Raw genomic sequence first — 17748 nt, forward strand, 5'->3', positions numbered from 1 at the left:
TGTCCCATTGCTGTAGTCATTTTAGCTCTTGCCGTAGTGGCTGCTTTGGTTGCTTTGGGTGCTTTGGGTACTTTAGTGAAGAAATGAGATTATTTATTACTTATTTTTTCCGTTGGTGTAATGTCATTTACCATTCACTGTTTTGTTTGTCAAACCATCATAAATTGTTATTGGAGGCCCTCAGCTTTCGTTCGAAAAAAAACCAAAGAAACAATTTATCATGTTTTGAGGCACATATTTTTATTTGTTATTAATAATATTGAAACCAAATGTGAGTGCCTTTAAATATTTAAGAATATTTTCGATAAATTTTAGCAGAATTCAATTTGAAAAAGAATATATGGAAGACAATTAAGTCATGTGTAACTTTCCATGTAACATGGCTCTCATAAAACAAGACTAGAGTTTAGAAGCTACTTACAAGGGACTGCGTGACTGCTGGAAGGCTTACAGCAGTTCTCTGGTTACTAGTGTTTAGAAACCTACATTCCTTTTAATACTCACTTAAGAAGTTGTGAAAACCCAGAGAAAATAGAAAATTAATCGTGTTATCTGTGAGTGCCCAGCTCTGGCCTACAGAAGAAACAGGTTTTTACAGAAGTAGTTCTTTGAAACTCTGACAGATTGTTCATCGCTAAGGACCAAAGATTTATTTAATTATCATATTATAGCGGAATGGGTACTGCAATTGTTTGTTTTATATATTAAGGATTCCTGGGAGAAATGTAGTAGTAAAGCAGCGAAAAAACGGTAACAGTGGAAATATATCAATTTGTAAGTATTTGATAAGTTATATTATATATTAAATGGTTGAATGGAAGAATAAATGGAAGAATAAACTTGAACTCAAAAATGTAAGAACATAAAGTGAGAAGCTCTTTTCCTTTAAAAATTACTTAAAGTGAAAATGTTTATTACTTTTAGTATCTAATCAAAATCAAAAATATTTAAAAAACCTCTGCCAACTCTTACAGAGTATTGCATCACGATTCCATCATTACTGCAAACATATAACGGTTATTGTGCCCAAAAATAAATCTTAAAAAATTAACAGAAATTAGTCATATGATCACAATTGTCGAAAAAAAGTTAAATCGATAATAAAAAATTAAGAAATATGAGAAGAATCCATTAATCCTGAACTATCAAACTATCAAATTTCAATTTCGCCAGTGGCTGCAAAAACCATAACCATATCTGAACGTTATGTGGCCGTAAAGGTATGAATATTTTTAATGATAGCAAAACAGCTAACAAAGCTTTATGAAAAGTGGTATATAATTTTCTTCATAGGACCGAAATCATTTTGCGGAATATAAACTAAAACAGACTGCATCAATATTTAAAAACATCAGTCAAGGACTAGTGCTTAATCCTAAGACATAAGCAAATCCAAACAATTTGGGTCGAAAACAAAACTGACAAGTTTCCCAGTCAAAGTCAGCAAAAACTTCAATGAATCACTGATTATTTAACTGGACTGCTTTTCATTCGTATATGAGACTACAGGATAGTTAAATTTGTAGATCTCCTATTTATCCGAACTTAAATTTGGAATCTCAAACCGAGCTACGTTATTAAGGTAATCAATAGCCATAAATTGTCCGTTATGAGACTCACTGCGGGAATATCATACTAGATCTCGTAAGTCGTAGTATTCTATTGTCCTTGTTTATAATAAAAAAACGAGATCAGTGCTTTTCTTTCATTTCTAGATACCATATATATGATTAAAGTTTAAATAAATTCCTAACTCAAATATTTAAAAGTTTTATACTTGCTAATAATTCTGTTAAATGTTGTTCTGCTCTGGCTTCTGCTTTTATTTTTAATTTCGAAATATAATTGATTAAACATATGAACGAAATTTTCATTTTCTTATACCATCAATTGTTAATCAAAATGTACTCAGGACATCACTTTTCAGCATCTCTTTTTGCAACCAGTAGACGAGATCTTGGCAAACGGCATGCACTCATGCTGTGCATACGATACTGCAAGTCGGGTTGTCTAATCTCTTCGTACAGCTTAGCTTTGGTTTCTTCCAAGGAAAGCACATAACCAGGTGCATCTTCGTTGTATGCTTCTCCTTCACCGCATTCGGCGCATTGTTGTGCCAACACAATGTCATCAATTTCGGTAGGTTTATCATCAAACTTCCAGACAGATTGGACCACATAATATCTTTCTTTTGTTTTCTTATCTTCACGTTCGGCAATATATGAGTATGCGACGAGGTCGTAAATCTGTTTCTCGAAGATTTTTAGAAAGCTGCGAATATTTTGAAGATTTACCTTAGTGTGATCGCCAAGTAACTCCTTTAGTGGCGAATCATTTGCGTTACACATTCTGAAGAGCGAATCGATTTCACCTGCTGCAGTATTGAGTAATTTGTCATTTTCACGGCGTTGTTGTCTTAGTCCTTCCAGTGATTCTTGTCTCGCCATCAGTTCATTTTCGAGATCTTCAATTGTCTCAAGTTGGTTCTGACTTTTGTCATAGTTTTTGCTCTTCAAGTTACCAATGCTGTCATATAGTCGATTAACAGAATTGTTGAGTGAAGTCATTCGGTAGTTCATTTCATTGGCATATTTAAAATAAGAATAATAAAGCCCCTCCTCGTGATGGTATTTGGTGATTAACTGGTCCACATTTGAGGTTTGAGTCAGTCTCATAGCTCTAGCCAGAATATCCTTGCATTCTGCAATTTCCTTTTGATGAAATGCACGGAATGCCGCCCGTCGTCGATATTCCTTTGGTTGAAGATCAGCCAAAATGCGCTCTTTAGCCTTACCTGTTAAGAACTGCATTTTAAAATCCTTGCCTTCTTTTATGCGTAACAAATTTTGCATTTCCACTTTACGTGCAGCAAAGTCCTTATCTCGTTGCATCACTAAGCTGTCCATTTTATCATAAATTGTCATACATTGAGTGAAGCTGTTGAGAGCATAATCAACCAGATCAATCAGGTACTTCTTATTACTATTTAGACGTTCCACTAATTTTGTGTATTGTTCGTTGAAGTAAGTTTTGTCACGGAGCAATCGGATTATCTCTCCCCTCAAACGTGCATTGTCGGCCGCAACAGCACCTTCACGACGTATATTTGTATCAAGCTTATTTTCCAACGTCTCTTGAAGCTTCTTATATTTGGCGATTGTGACCTGAAACTGCTCATCGGGTACAATCTTTTTATTTAGTTCAAGCATTTCACCTTTAACGCGAGCAATTTCAGTTTCAAACTTATGTACTGTAGTGTTAAGTTCCTTTACCTCCTTAGTCAACTCAACGTAGCAGAAAGCATGGCATTTCATCTCTGCCACCTTTTTCTCATCTTCCTTTTTATAAGCTTTGTTACTGGCAACCCATATTTGAGCACGCAATTCTTTTATTTGCGCACGCAACTTCTTCAGTTCAGCTTTGATCCTTTTCTCAAAAATAATCTGCTTTCGGGTGCGGGTTCTTATAGCAAGCGTCTTTATCAACGCATGCTGCAATTTGTTGTATTCCACCTCCTTAGCCTTCGCATATTCCAAAAAGGCTTTTTTATCAAAGCCCTCTTCGCTGATTCTGAACATCTTTAACTATTTGATGTGACTTAAGATCCAAAATATTATTTTTTCTAACAGTTTTCCGACTTGATACAACATCTACAATAAAAAATAAATAAATAAAATGAGGAATGGTTTAGTTTGCTACATAAAAGCACACGACAACTTTGTTAAGAATTTTTCATTCAAGATTTTAGTTGGAATTCGAAATTCCAAATCAAACTCGTATGATTTTCTTTTCAAATCTAATTAAAATGATTTTAATTTTAGCTTCAAAAATTTTGACAACAGTACGTTCACACTAACGCAAATAACTCGAGAAGTCTGCAGCAATATATATCATTCTGAACTCAGAACCAAACGAAAAAGCCCTTACGAGAGAATTCTAATCCAAGTTTCTCTATCAATGCTGGAGTTCTTTTACACCATCTTTCCACTTTGTAAGCATTGGTTCATAAAACAACCAATGGCGCAGAGTCCGGGTAACATTTATCAAACTGAAATTGTACTGCCTAGGTACTACGAGTATTTCCCAGAGAAAAATTACTGATAATGACGACATCAACTTGCCGAAAAATTAGCCGAAGACATCTGTTGATGAAGCTTTACAGTTTTTGGATAGATGCTTGCGTAAAGTGCCATGTTTCACTACCATACAACCGTACTGGTTTAACACAAGCGTTAAATATTGCAATTTTAGTGCTTTGATTTAGAGTGCGACATCTCCAGATCCGAGTAAGTTTGCTGAAGGATGCTCTTGCTTTGCGTATTCCGTTTTCAATGTTACTACCTAGGTATTCAAATTCAAAAACATCTTCGATCGGTATATCCTCAACATAAAGTGCAATTTGATTATCTGTTTTGATTCGCATACATTTCGTTTTCCTGATATTGTTTTCTGTACTTGCTAAGGCGTTAAGTTTAGTTTGCATGTCATTATAGATGCTAGCTAGCAGAACCATCATCATCTGCATATGCTAGCTCAGTAAGCTTTCCAGAGAGCCGTAAATGAATTCCGCTAGGATGTTGCTTTCCGAGTATATATTTACCTCAATGTTCACTTAGATCATATTATTTTCAAAAGAAGTGCTGTAGTAAAATTCTTGTTGCCGGTTGCCTTCATGAACAATACGATTACAATATACTTAATATACTACCAATCAGATCACCGCGCCTGTTGAAATCTGCAAACGAAAATGGCATTCGATTGGGTATATGCTCTGCAGGCGGAACGAAAACATCGCTAGTCAAAGACTTCGATGGAATCCTCAAGGTATAGGTCGACGTGTCGTGGTACACCAGCAAGAACATGGAAAAGATCAATACACTTAGAAATGGAAGCGGCAAATTACTCCTGAAATAACATCAGCCGTGAGTCGCGTAATAGAGTTCGCTAAAAGAGAATGGTCAAGGTCCTATGCTCTACTGCGAGATGAGGCTGACAGAAGAAGAAGCTGTATCTCTTTACTATATTTGTTAAATATTCATTACCTGCTTCCAAAAAAGTACCATGAGAGCACAAACAATACTGCTCCATGTTTGGTGGTTTGAAAAGCAATTAGTGGAACATTATTTTCGCATTCTGCTTCGACCTAATTTGGCTAATTAAGGTTCGAATTTGTCCAAATATTCAACTTTAATAAATCACAGTATCGCGTCCAAAAAAATCTTTTCAAAATATTATTCGCGCATACTTTTAGGAGCAGCCGATGATAATTTTTAGTACATATTTTTTGGTCATCACAAATTTATCTAAAACGCAAAACATATTTTTATTTTATTAAATTTTATTCAAACATTTATATTTTGTAGCAACAAAGAAATAAAATTTATGATTTTAATAAGATTTGTGCATTTTTTTTATTATTCAAAAAAGTTGCAAACAACATTTAGTCCATGAAACAACATTAACATGAATTTACTGCAGAAAACTGACATCTGATAATATCTGAGTTATCAGAACAATCGTAGGACATTTCATATGGAATGTGATCGCACTTAATCGGCTGGATAGGTGACGTTTTCAAATCCAAAGAATTCCTTAGGCACAGGTGATATATAGGGTTTCTTGATTTGCTCTCCAGCAATGTTGAATTGAATGAGTATTACCAGATAACTGCTTATACCACCGATTATCTGTAAAAAGCCTTTTACATTAACTGAGTTTTAATTAAAAAAAAAATACAAACTGCGTATAGAGTTCGCATATTCAGCGTAAAAAAACCACAGGCAGAAAAGTCGACTGCATGGTTCAAAAGCTTCAATGACAAATGATTAACCTTTAATAGATTTTTTTTAAAAGATATTGAATTTTAGATCTGAATTAAAATATTACAAAGAAATCTGATATCTTACAATTTCATACATTTCGTTTTTATCCACCACCACAGCACATCTGTGCAGGCATATGCCGGTACGTTTGGACTCCAGAGATGTTTTCCAGCTTAGATACATAATAGACACACATTTTCCAGCAATATAAATCAAGTAAATCACTGTGATCACTGGATCTTTGGCAACCCGAAAGAAGCTTGGTATTAGCTGCAAAATTGTATGAGGAAAAATTCATATATCAACACCACTTATGACAGTAGTGAGTATTTTATTTAATAGAATCTATAGAATCTATTTAATAAAAGGCTTCTTACAGTAGTGAACTACAACAACAAAAAAAAATTTTTATTACCTTAATTAAATTTATATTTTATTAAATTTATAAATTTATTTTACATTTATTTCAAATATTTTATTCTTATAAATGTATTAGTATTATAAACAAATATTATAATATAATATAATGTATATTATAATGTATAGTTGGTTGCATTTAAATATAACTTTCACAAATGGATATCAGTACAAAGGACAGTGATGAAATTTATAGCATATACTAAGGCGGGGTGAATAACAGAACTCAGAGGTATTAACCTTTGCCAAAAAAGTCGTGCTTTATATTGCACACAGCAAGTAAAGACATCTGGCTCTGAAACCTAACTGACTTTGGCTCTTTGTACCACATCTGAATAATCGTATCAGGTTACGTGTTAGACAAAAGTACTTACATTGGTTCTTATGTTATACAGTGAACTTGCGTGGGCACATTGAAATCTAATAATAGGAGTGAGAACACATGAGTTAGCTTTAATGGTCAATGATGACGCCTACACATTATCAGGAAGCTTACCAACAAAAAAGTTTAACTTTCGGAATACAATGGATTACTTCAAGTCTAGCATCTTCTAAAGCTCTCTGAAATCAATATAGACAAATTGCTCTATATCTACATACCTACTGAGCTAACGTTACACGACCAAATTCTTTGCTTGACGATTGGCAAATACATTTCAGAGGTACCAAATTCATGCAGCTAAATCTGGTAGTACAGCTAAAATCTTAAGCACCCTTTGCTCCTTGTGAAGGTAAAAGACTTAATGATGATTATGAAAAAGATATCTTTCTATTTAACCAACTCAGACAACCACTCTGTGAAATGCGTGTTAGCAGCCGAGAAGAGATGATAAAAAGTCAAAGACCAGATAACATTCAAGTCAATGGTCTATGCTCAACGAAATAACAGTATAGAAGCTGCTTGGAGTCATGTGACGCCAAGCAAGGCTTAATAATCCTTTTGAACATAGTATGTTACCAAGATATTTCTAAATTTAAAAACTATTTACCTGGCTTTCGCTTGCACAGTAATAAAAATACAATAAAGCGGTTGATGTCGAGAAACCATAGGCCATAAGTATTAACATTGGATAGCACCATAGTTCACTTAACTCCTGGGCTAGACTGCAAATACCATCGTGAAGTTGACATAGCTTTGAAAATTTGATTTTCGTATGCTCAAAATCGTTCAATTCGTTAGCGAAATAGCTATGAAATCTCTTTTGAAAATGACCGAAGTTATTGTCGGGCTCTGAAATTAAAATACATTAAATGCTGTTAAAATATGAAAAGCATAATTTTTTATTAAATAACTAATAAGCAACTGGTATGATTTTAAAGACTGTTAATGCAAAGCTGTCTCTTTATTTAGTATTTAATAAAACATAACTATTTGCTCTAAGCAATAAAAATAAAACTACTCACTTGGAAAAACTTTATTGCTATTGCCGTGAAAGCTTTGCAAAAGCTTATTTTCAACACTTGTCGTATTTACAATTCCAAATCCTTTGGGATTTAAAACAACACCAATATTTTTGAATTTTTCATGCCGCTCCGCCAGCTCTTCAAACGTCTCATTCAGAGCAGTAAATCGCTGCTTCAAAGCCACCAACAAAGCCAAAAACCAAATTTTATCGAACGTATTGAAAATCTCAGGAATTCGCGAAAAAATCCAGAATAGCGAAATCCACTCGGTGTAGTCCAACAACAGCACGTACGTCGACGTGAAAATCGAGAGCTCAAAGATTAAAGCCAATGCGACCATAAAACGTATGCGTAATGTTATCAAGCGATTATCGATGTGGATGCTTTGCTCTAACAAATTCTGATCCAAAGCTTGGAGTCTGTTGAAAAATCCACCGAGCCGATTTTGGTTCTTCACCGCAGAAATTTGATCAATCATCATGGATATGGGGCCAACGTGTGATAGCAACAAACCAATGATAAAATTAAAATTAGCTAAAATAAAATAAATTCGTTGTGCTTTTTATGACAAAAAAATATTTTAAATTTACTCTGCTGAAGGCGATACGAAACATCCTTGAGCTGTATTATCATCACAACGAACAGAGCGCATACTGCAACCATAGTTGAGATGACCACAACGTTTCCAAACTGCGATGATTTCAGCTTCAGTTCGTTCTTAAATGTCCTGATGTCATGAGGATATACACCGAAAAATTTACAAATGTAGAAAATTAGCCCGAAGCTCGGGAGCAAAGTAGGTGCTTCTGACGTTGCTCTCGACATTTCTAAACGCGAACTGCTAAAGCTTTACCAACTGCAAGTATTTAAATTTATCTGGAATATTACATTCAATTAGCATTTGATAGGTTTTCAACTAATATAAATTGTTAACAAATTGAAACCCTGGAACAAAATGTTAGTAATAATTAATTTGTATTTATTGGATTTATAAAACACCTTCAGTTAATTGGCTTTCTCATAATTACTTATTAATACATACTATTTTGGTCATATTCATATTAATAATTAAATATAATTTATTTATTATTTTTGTTTCGATAATGCAATTTCAGGGACCATAACACCTGCTTAAAGATGGAGTTGTTGCCAATTTCTTTATACAGCAAATAAATAAACTATTAACCTGGTCTTTAGTTTTAAAAAAATTTTTGGAACAGCCAATAGGTTGGAATAGGTTAATACTCTAGAATTAATGGTGTAATGGTGTGATGGAATTTTAAGTTTTAATCATCTAAAATATCATAGATTAAAAATGCTTTTGAAACAGTACAGAGTTTACAGTATCTTATTCCTTAGCACTGGGGTTCTGGCAACTTATTTACCCATTCAAATTATGCACCACCACTGTTGATAAAACGATTATATACTTATCACTCCAGACTTCAACGAAAAATATTTCAAAACATTTATTGACCCTTTAAGCACTAATATAATAAGCTATATTGCCAGATCGAAGCTATTACGAATCTCGCATTTGCTTTATCTAAACATTGTGTATAAGATGGCTTGGCGATGTTGTCGATAACCAAACCATCATCATGGAATTGCAGTAGAGTATCTCAAAAAATAAATAATTTTCATTTTAAATGACATTTTTGATACCGAAAATTTTTAGCACACTGACAAACACGAATTATTTATATCGATGGATTTTTCTGACCAATTTTTTGACTCAAAGTCGGGGTTGTAATGTAATGATTTTATATGTTCTACATGAATAGATTGGTCAATGAAAAGATGGAGTGAATATAGATGCAAAGTTCAATACAAGATTCTTCAGGACTATAACTTGGAATTAAGTCCCCATTACATCAATACATGAACAAACGGGTTACCTTATTCCAAATAGATGTTTAAAAATATTATAAATAGTTTTTATTAAAAACTATTGCTTACTCATTTTTTATCTTCTCTTTAACCTTTTCTGAAGAATACTTTTTTTTAAATTTAAATAAATTTAAATAATTTAAAATAAACGAAGAAAATAATAACCAACAATTTTCAGTTTGTATATTTCAATTAAATTATTTATATTAAACAAACTTCGAAGTCCATTTAAATTCCTTTGAGTGTAAACTATTCAATAACCATCAAACGTTTCTACAATAATTAGCGACCATTTGCTTATCTGCACTCATCGATTAATGCGCTCACAATTAATTAACTGAACAATGGATAATCAAACTATCCAACACTTGCAACTTGAGATATTGATTAACTGACCTCTTACGAGCCACAGTACCTTCGTGATATGCAGATACTTTGATATGAAGCGATAAGTGAACAAATATGCTGCCACACTCTAAATGCATATATAAATAATTAAAAAATTGAGAAATGATTCAAAACTTAGATTAACCGGCGTAGGACAGAGCCCAAAAATTATTGACAAATGTCGATATGTTGTCCAACCCTCCCTAACAAACCTTAAGTACACCTCAGGGCACACAAAAAGATATGCTGACCTATGGTCCGTCATCAGTTAAAAGATAAATAAACGATAATAATTCTAGTATAGTTAAAGCTTACTGTGGGGCAGGGATAAGCCCCCCAGTCACAAAAGACAACAACAATTTATTTAACCATAACTGTCAATTAGTAAATTAAAGAGCTAAAACTTTTCAAAATAAAAAAAATCAAATATGTTATTTTATTTGGCGAAAATGGTTAAAACTTTGGAGGTAAGAAGATCCGCATAATTCGATATTGGGTTTTGGATTCCGATAAATTTGCATAGTGTTAGTGAGATATTTGCCAATACTTCAAGTATATTTCGGACTAGATGTATAATATTTTGTTGTTGATTGACATATTTAATTTTTCCCAATAAGAGATTTGGTATATTTAAATAACAATTTCATTCATGGAATGTCTTAAGTAAGAAAAACAAATAATACCAAATATAATGTGACGATTTGGGTGTGTTTAAAGGATAGAATAGTAGGAAAATGATTCCAAATGATGAAATAGCATATGTCTCTTGTATGCTATTTGATAATGGTTCCATGTCACAAGTCGACTATAGCAATACCACAACTTTACGAACTTCATTTGAAATTGTTCCTCACCCATTGTATTCTCCGGTTTTGACTTTCAGTGACTACTTCTTTCTTACATTCGTTAAATAAGAATCCATTAAAAGTAAGTTCCAATAGCATATGTCTCTTGTATGCTATTTGATAATGGTTCCATGTCACAAGTCGACTATAGCAATACCACAACTTTACGAACTTCATTTGAAATTGTTCCTCACCCATTGTATTCTCCGGTTTTGACTTTCAGTGACTACTTCTTTCTTACATTCGTTAAATAAGAATCCATTAAAAGTAAGTTCCAATATAGAATTATGGTAATTACTGCAGTTGAAGCCTGTTTTAGGGTCATAAAAAAAACGTTTCCCAAAGAGAAGACATCGAAACATTAGGAATATTAAATGTTTTTAGGAATATGATTGATTACCTGTATTAATATCCGTGGCTTTATGCACTCCTAAAAACCTTGATGGCTTCAGTTAGCTAATAATATTTGTGTCAAAATTACGCTAATGGACTCTCACAACTTTAGGATAGCCTTCAGATGTATTACCTAATGGTGGTTCGTGTAGGAGTTTTCCGTCAAAACGAGGAGAGTTTTTAGAGCAGTTGAAATCCACCACTGACTAGGCTTTCGAGTTTTTCTTCCATTCAAACAAAAAAAAAATAGTATAGCATTTGTTTATAACAAATTAAAATCTACACTAAAGCCTAAAAGTATACAGTTAATAAGCAACGAATGGTTTGTATTATATACATATACTCTCCATCTGGTAGAAGCGTATCTCAAGTACTACAGACCACACTTACTACTTATAACAGTAAAAATATTATGAATATTTTATGTGTTAGGAAAATATCAAAGATATAAAAAAAAATATATAAAAAAAACAATATAAAAAAAATCAATTTTTTATTTATTCTTCAGTTCTTTGAAATGTTGTACGATTATTATATGCCATGACCGGTATTTGAGGAACATTCAAGTCTATTAAAAAGCTATAAGTTTTGACTATGTCTGGCAAAATGAAAAATATTTATTGAACCGAACAGTTGTCTCAATAATTAGCTGTTTATTTAAACAATATTTAAAAGTATCCATGGAAAGGCATCGACATTACTTTTAAACCTTCACATATGTAGATAGGTTGTGAAAGGAGAAGAAAAAACTCGGAAATTAGAGATTAATAAATATTAAAACTTAGGAGAAGAATGCAATGTGGATATTGATTAACGCAGCTTTTCTAGAAATAGTTGAAATAGTCAATTTTTAAAAAGTTCATATAACATTAACATCACCAGATCACACCAGACAGCAGGGTTTTATTTTTTTCAGCTCCGTGTAATTTGCTTAAATGAAATGTGCTTTCGGTGCTGGTGTTGTTGCCTTCATCAGAAGAATTCCAATATTAGGAATTCTTCTAATATTGGATTAAAATAGATCGATTTTACACAATACCTGAATGCTATTAAATTCGGTTTTCCATATTTAGAGAAGTAGATTTTATTGTAATCTGTAATCTGTACTGTAAAATATGCAGTATTTACTTCATAAGCTATAATAGTCCTGGTCCCATTCTCCAGAAAGAGTTCAGGAAATCTGTAGTAACAATTACTATATAAGGCAAGCTTACCTACATATCAATTTTTTTCTTAGACATATATACTCTCAAGATAATAAAAAAAAAAATAGAACAAAAAAGAAATGCTAGGTAACAGCACTAAAGGACAACAATCAGCCTTAAATAATAGAAATTGTATTAAATTATAAATTAAAAAAGCTAAACTAGCAAAGCAAAAATTATATAGAAAAAATATTGTTACCAATTCTTCTTGATGCTGGTAAATAACTATTTTTGAGATCGATTATTTCTTTTATTTTGAACAGTCAAAAAAAAATCTAAATTTGAATTACTCACTCTAACCCTTAAAGTATGCTATGTTTTATGTTTCGAATTGATTAAAGTTAATGTAATTACTATTTATTTATACAGTAACGGCACGATAATCTGAACAATTGTTGCAATATTTCTGAATATAGCAATATTATGAATATTTCTGAATTAAAGAAACTAATTTTAATAGTATTTTTAATAGTATTTTAATTAAACTTTATTTCAAAGTTATTCAATAAAAATTAAAATATATTTTTTGTAAAATATCGTTCCAAAGTATTTAATTGTATTATCTTTATTAGCAATAGCAAATTAATTACATTTACGATGGAAAACTTATTTGAACTGCATAGTCCCTACGATTGTTAAATGACTTTAGTGCATCTGATGAATTTTTTCTCTGTGTTAAATATCTGGTTCTTTTTTACTCGTTATCACTTTTTCTCCTGTGCCACTGCTTCACTGACTTTGCTCTCAAAGAATATGGCATGTATCTGAAGTTTTTTCCAGTAAACTTATTATATCATATATGTGATGAGTGGAACTACCATGCAGCAGGTTTAAAGGTTAATTATCTTCAGATTTTTAATGTTCATTGCTTACATGTTCATCCAAACATTTTTAATACTCAGTGTCATTGAAATTAGTGATTTAACAGTCTGAAGGAAATTAATATGTGACAATGCGAATGAATTTGAAGCTGAAACAGACATCTCAAAGCATTTTAACTTAATTGGTTCACCATCTCGGAAAAGAAGCTAATTACAGACATTTTGAAAGAATGAGATATATATGCATTGATGTACATTTGCTATATATTCGGAGTCTATGATAGACCAATTATTGAATTTTTTTTACTTGCAAACTTAATTGGTTCACCATTTAGGAAAAGAAGATAATAATAGACATTTTAACAAAAATAAAACTAATATTTGCATTGATGTACATTTGCAATATAGGTTTTAATATTTTTAAATATATATTTTGCAGGTTAAATTGAAATAAGTTGGATTCCCTAAAACTGCACAAAATTGAAGAATAATTCACTCTTCAAGAGGCAGTAAAGTATGAATAGAAATTAATGAAGTTTATCCGGAGTCTATGATAGACAAATTATTAAATTTTTATTACATGCCAAACTTTGTTCATATTTAATTAAAATACAAAATTTAATTTAATAAAATTCCTTAACTCTGCCATAACTTTTGACTATGAATTTTTGATAACTGCCAAGTTGAAATAGCACAGAAAAGTCTTTAAAGTATTTTTAAGCGTTTAAATATAAAAATTATGCAGTAAAATATATTTTTTGGCAAGACTTGCTTTATATAAATTTTTTCTTAATTTTCAGTTATTTTTTATATTGCAATTTTTATTAACTGTGGAGGAAAAAATAAATAAATTGGCGCGGTTTTTATTCAAGCGCCAGTAGGTTTTAACGGTGAAGCCTGTAATTCGCCTTCTCCAGGCAAGCATTTGTAAATCGTTGATCTTTTTGTCTGTCGTAGCGAGTAAAAATCAGAAATAGTTAAACCAAAAAAAAAAAGAAAAAAACACAAAAGGAGCAATTCATATTGCGATACACCAGTAACTATCAGTTCCCAGTAGCATTTACTTTTGAACTAATGTGGAACGAATACTACCCGGCATGAGTAGCAAACGACCACGAGAACTTCAACAATAATAATGCTTTACAGCCAAATAAATTTATTCTTTTGAATTTGTGCCATAAACGCTGATGATGACTGGCGGTGTAATTAGCATTCGTTTCATTAGCGTGGCAATACCTATCCCATAATGCTACCCATAATGCATTTACAGATATTTATACAGATACCATATCAGACAAACCTGTTTATTTATTGAGCCTTATTCAAAACTATATTTAAATGTACTACTCAACAATTTGAGAATGATTCAGGTATTGAATATCGAGTAAGGTTATCAACAGCAGATAAAAATCTTTTTAGAATAGATAAAACTTGAGCCATTCCGTTGAGTTCAGAACTCAATTGTTCTCACCTTAGAACAGCTCAACAAACTGACAAAAAATACTTCCCAAAAAACGTATCTCTTCAGAGAAAATGGAAAATTGTTTATTTTTCGTTCAAGTTTCCTTTATATTTAGTGTTAAAAATTCGAGTGGATTTCTATATAACAGTGGGCTTAAGAATTGCAATTAGCCTAGCAGTATTGAAATAATTAATGAGCTTCCAAAAACTAATCTTATCACACAAAGGCCAAGTCGGTCAGGATTTTACACGAGCTAACTGATATAAGTATACCTAAAATCCTCTCTTAATGGTCTGCAAGGAAATGTAACCCAATATCTAAAGAGCAATTTCGTTACATACGACAAAGCCGTCTAAACTGATTTTTATTTCCTTAAATGCTTTTAAATAAAACTTTGAGAGTTGAAATTACAGAGTCTGTTCAGTACCTTATATCTTTAGAGATGCTGCATTGGCAACATCCACTCTAATAAACAAACTTCTTTTTCGTTTAGTATATAGTATATACTATAACAAAATAAAATGAGCTTAACATTCCTTTAAAGGGTTTCATCTACCAAATAAATGGAGAAGTACCAATAGCTCTAAACTAGGCTAATGAAGTCAAACATTATTGAATTTCTATGTATGACGTGAACTTTTCTTAGTTTTGAGTACTTTACTAATCTTATCTCGACCCTTATTAGGGAAGTATTCTCTCCATAGACCGAGGCGCATAACAGGACATAAGCAATCGAATACAAAAAGCAAGAAGAGCTTTCGCAAGGCTACGAAATATATGGAGTGCATACAACATCCGCACCAACACAAAAGTAAAAATTTTTAATGCGCGTTAAGTCTGTCTGTACTCGGATCAGAGACTTGACTTGTAACGAAGGAGACTAAACAGACACTACAAACTTTCATCAACCGCTGCTTGCGAAACATAATGAAGATATGGTGACCAAGAACAATATCAAGTGAAGAACTCTGGAGGCAAACTAACCAAACGTCTATTAATGTTGAAATGCAAAAGCGAAAATATGGGTGGAGAGGTCTTATCCTGCGTAAGCCTTACGACGATATCCCATACGCAGCGCTAACATGGAATCCCCAGGGAACCCGACGTAGAGGTAGGCCAACGACAACATGGCGAATATTAATTACTACTGAAACTGGCAAACCGTTTAACAAACATCGACAAATTTCGCAAAATAGAGACAGCTGGAAAGCATTTGTTGTATCCTTAAGGCCCTAATGGAGTATGGAATAAATAAAATAAAATCTCGACCCTTACTTTATAGAAAAATCTGAACTAACATTTTATCTAATGGACTAGATCGTGGTTAGAAAATTATGTGTTGATTCTGTTAGGTCAACAAAAGAGTTTAATAGTGAAAGTGAAATAAGATATAGATAATAAAATAAATTAAGTCTAATTTTGTTGTGAAATAATTATTGCTCTTCCAACCACAGCGTCACTTACTCTCTAACAAAAGCAATCGTCATGCAATTTCCTATAGTACTGAATTCTGCTAATTAAATCATAAATAATTAATATTGCAGGTGTTAGAAAATCTCACCTATTATGAGGTGGGCTACTAGACCACAACCATAACGTCCTTCAATGAATTTACTTAAAATTACAAATTAATTAATTAACCCGTACGAAGTATATTCAAGCGTAATAAATTAACTGGGAAATGCGAACTTTTTAACCAAACAATTTTAACAGTAAAAATGAATCTTAGGTTTTTTGCATTATTCAAATATCACTTCAGTACAATAGAAATTATAATTATTGTAATTTAATTAGAAATTTAAAGAAAATTAAAAAACATTGTAGTCAAGAATTATCGACAATAAGTTAATTGAATTTTATGAATTATAAATAACTTTTATGTGCTTCTTTATTATTATGTTATCCAACTTTTAGTATATAGACTACTATATATAAAAAAATCTTATTAAAGTAATTATTCTATAATTAATACTTAGTCATCAATCTCAGCTTAGTGTTGAAAATGTATTACTTCCTTATATTCGACTTACTTACTCAAAAAAGTTTTAAATTTTATGCTAAAACGATCCATTTGTAACTATCATATATAACGAATAATATATAATATATAAAGAATAAAACGTTTATTATATAAAATATATTTGATTTAAATTTTTTATTTCATATATGAAAAAATTCAGTTACACTTTGCTTTCTAACCATATCGGTTAGACGGTTATATCGGTTGGGCCCGTTCGCCATCAATTTCGCCATTACCAGCAAAAATAGTCGAACAATATTACCCAGTGCTGCTGGATCCAGCGTATTCATGAGATTTGACCTCATTTGACAATCCATTTTAAAAGAAATGACTTCACTGAAAGGAATTTCAGCCGAACTTGCAATAAATATCTGTTTAAAAATGCTGGAGGAGCCCGTTTTTCGGAAGGTTTAAAAAACCTGCAATCAATACGTTCGAAACAAATATTTAGATCTTAAAATTAAACAAGGTTTTCTTTGCATTGCAAGCACTGACCAACAAACATCCCTCGTATAGAAGGGATCCTTGCAATTCTTGATATTAATTAAACTATACAATATTTGTTTAGAAATGGACACAAACCTAATCAACACCGAATACGTCTAATCTACACTAATAATAATTAGGCTAGCACAAAATAAAAAGAATTTATTATTATTTATTCATGGAGCCTCTATTAATGGTATTTAGCCCCGGGCCTAAGAGCCATGAGATTCAATTTGGCAAACTAAGCACTGCTTGCATACAATCAATGTAGAAGAGTATATTGAAGAAGAAATAAAGTATTTCAGATACCTGATTGTTATAAAGTACTATCGCTAGAGTTAAAAACTTTCTGAAAATAGTCTGTTCAGATAATTACTTAGTTTACCAAATTATAACTTTTAAATATGATAATGAAAGGAGCACGTACAACACCACAAATCAATATAATTTTAATTTAAGTATTTAGCCTTATATGATAAGACAAATACGTGATTAGTCACATTTAGATTTATAATCAAAAATTAAATTTAATTAATCGACCCCAACAAGCAAGAAATTCTTGGTACCACCAATAGTTGAAGAATATCAACGCAGGA

At 31.9% G+C, this 17748-nt stretch overlaps 2 protein-coding genes across 2 annotated transcripts; both read right to left on the minus strand.

Moving 5' to 3' along the window:
- Nucleotides 1-1916: 1916 nt before the first annotated feature.
- LOC119666344 (outer dynein arm protein 1-like) lies at nucleotides 1917-3578 on the minus strand. Its single transcript, XM_038075627.1, has one exon. The coding sequence runs from the start codon at nucleotides 3576-3578 to the stop codon at nucleotides 1917-1919; it is 1662 nt and encodes a 553-aa protein (XP_037931555.1).
- Nucleotides 3579-5543: 1965 nt separating this feature from the next.
- Nucleotides 5544-8121, minus strand: LOC119666345 (gustatory receptor for bitter taste 66a-like). The gene is made up of 5 exons (XM_038075628.1): nucleotides 7644-8121; nucleotides 7229-7470; nucleotides 5907-6092; nucleotides 5741-5830; nucleotides 5544-5687 (listed from the first exon to the last, which is right to left on the minus strand). The coding sequence occupies exons 1-5, from the start codon at nucleotides 8119-8121 to the stop codon at nucleotides 5550-5552; spliced, it is 1134 nt and encodes a 377-aa protein (XP_037931556.1). The 3' UTR covers nucleotides 5544-5549.
- Between the last annotated feature and the right edge of the window lie 9627 nt (nucleotides 8122-17748).

This window comes from Teleopsis dalmanni, chromosome 1, assembly GCF_002237135.1.
Source record: "Teleopsis dalmanni isolate 2A chromosome 1, ASM223713v2, whole genome shotgun sequence".
NCBI classification, from domain to species: Eukaryota; Metazoa; Arthropoda; class Insecta; order Diptera; family Diopsidae; genus Teleopsis; species Teleopsis dalmanni.

Bases quoted from the DNA above. Each gene is read 5' to 3' on its own strand.
- LOC119666344 (XM_038075627.1), bottom strand. From the start codon at position 3,578: ATGTTCAGAATCAGCGAAGAGGGCTTTGATAAAAAAGCCTTTTTGGAA.
- LOC119666345 (XM_038075628.1), bottom strand. From the start codon at position 8,121: ATGATTGATCAAATTTCTGCGGTGAAGAACCAAAATCGGCTCGGTGGA. The intron at 7,471-7,643 runs GTGAGTAGTTTT...TTTTAATTTCAG, and splicing joins TAGCAATAAAGTTTTTCCAA to AGCCCGACAATAACTTCGGT. The intron at 6,093-7,228 runs GTAAATAGTTTT...ACAATTTTGCAG, and splicing joins ACTGTGCAAGCGAAAGCCAG to CTAATACCAAGCTTCTTTCG.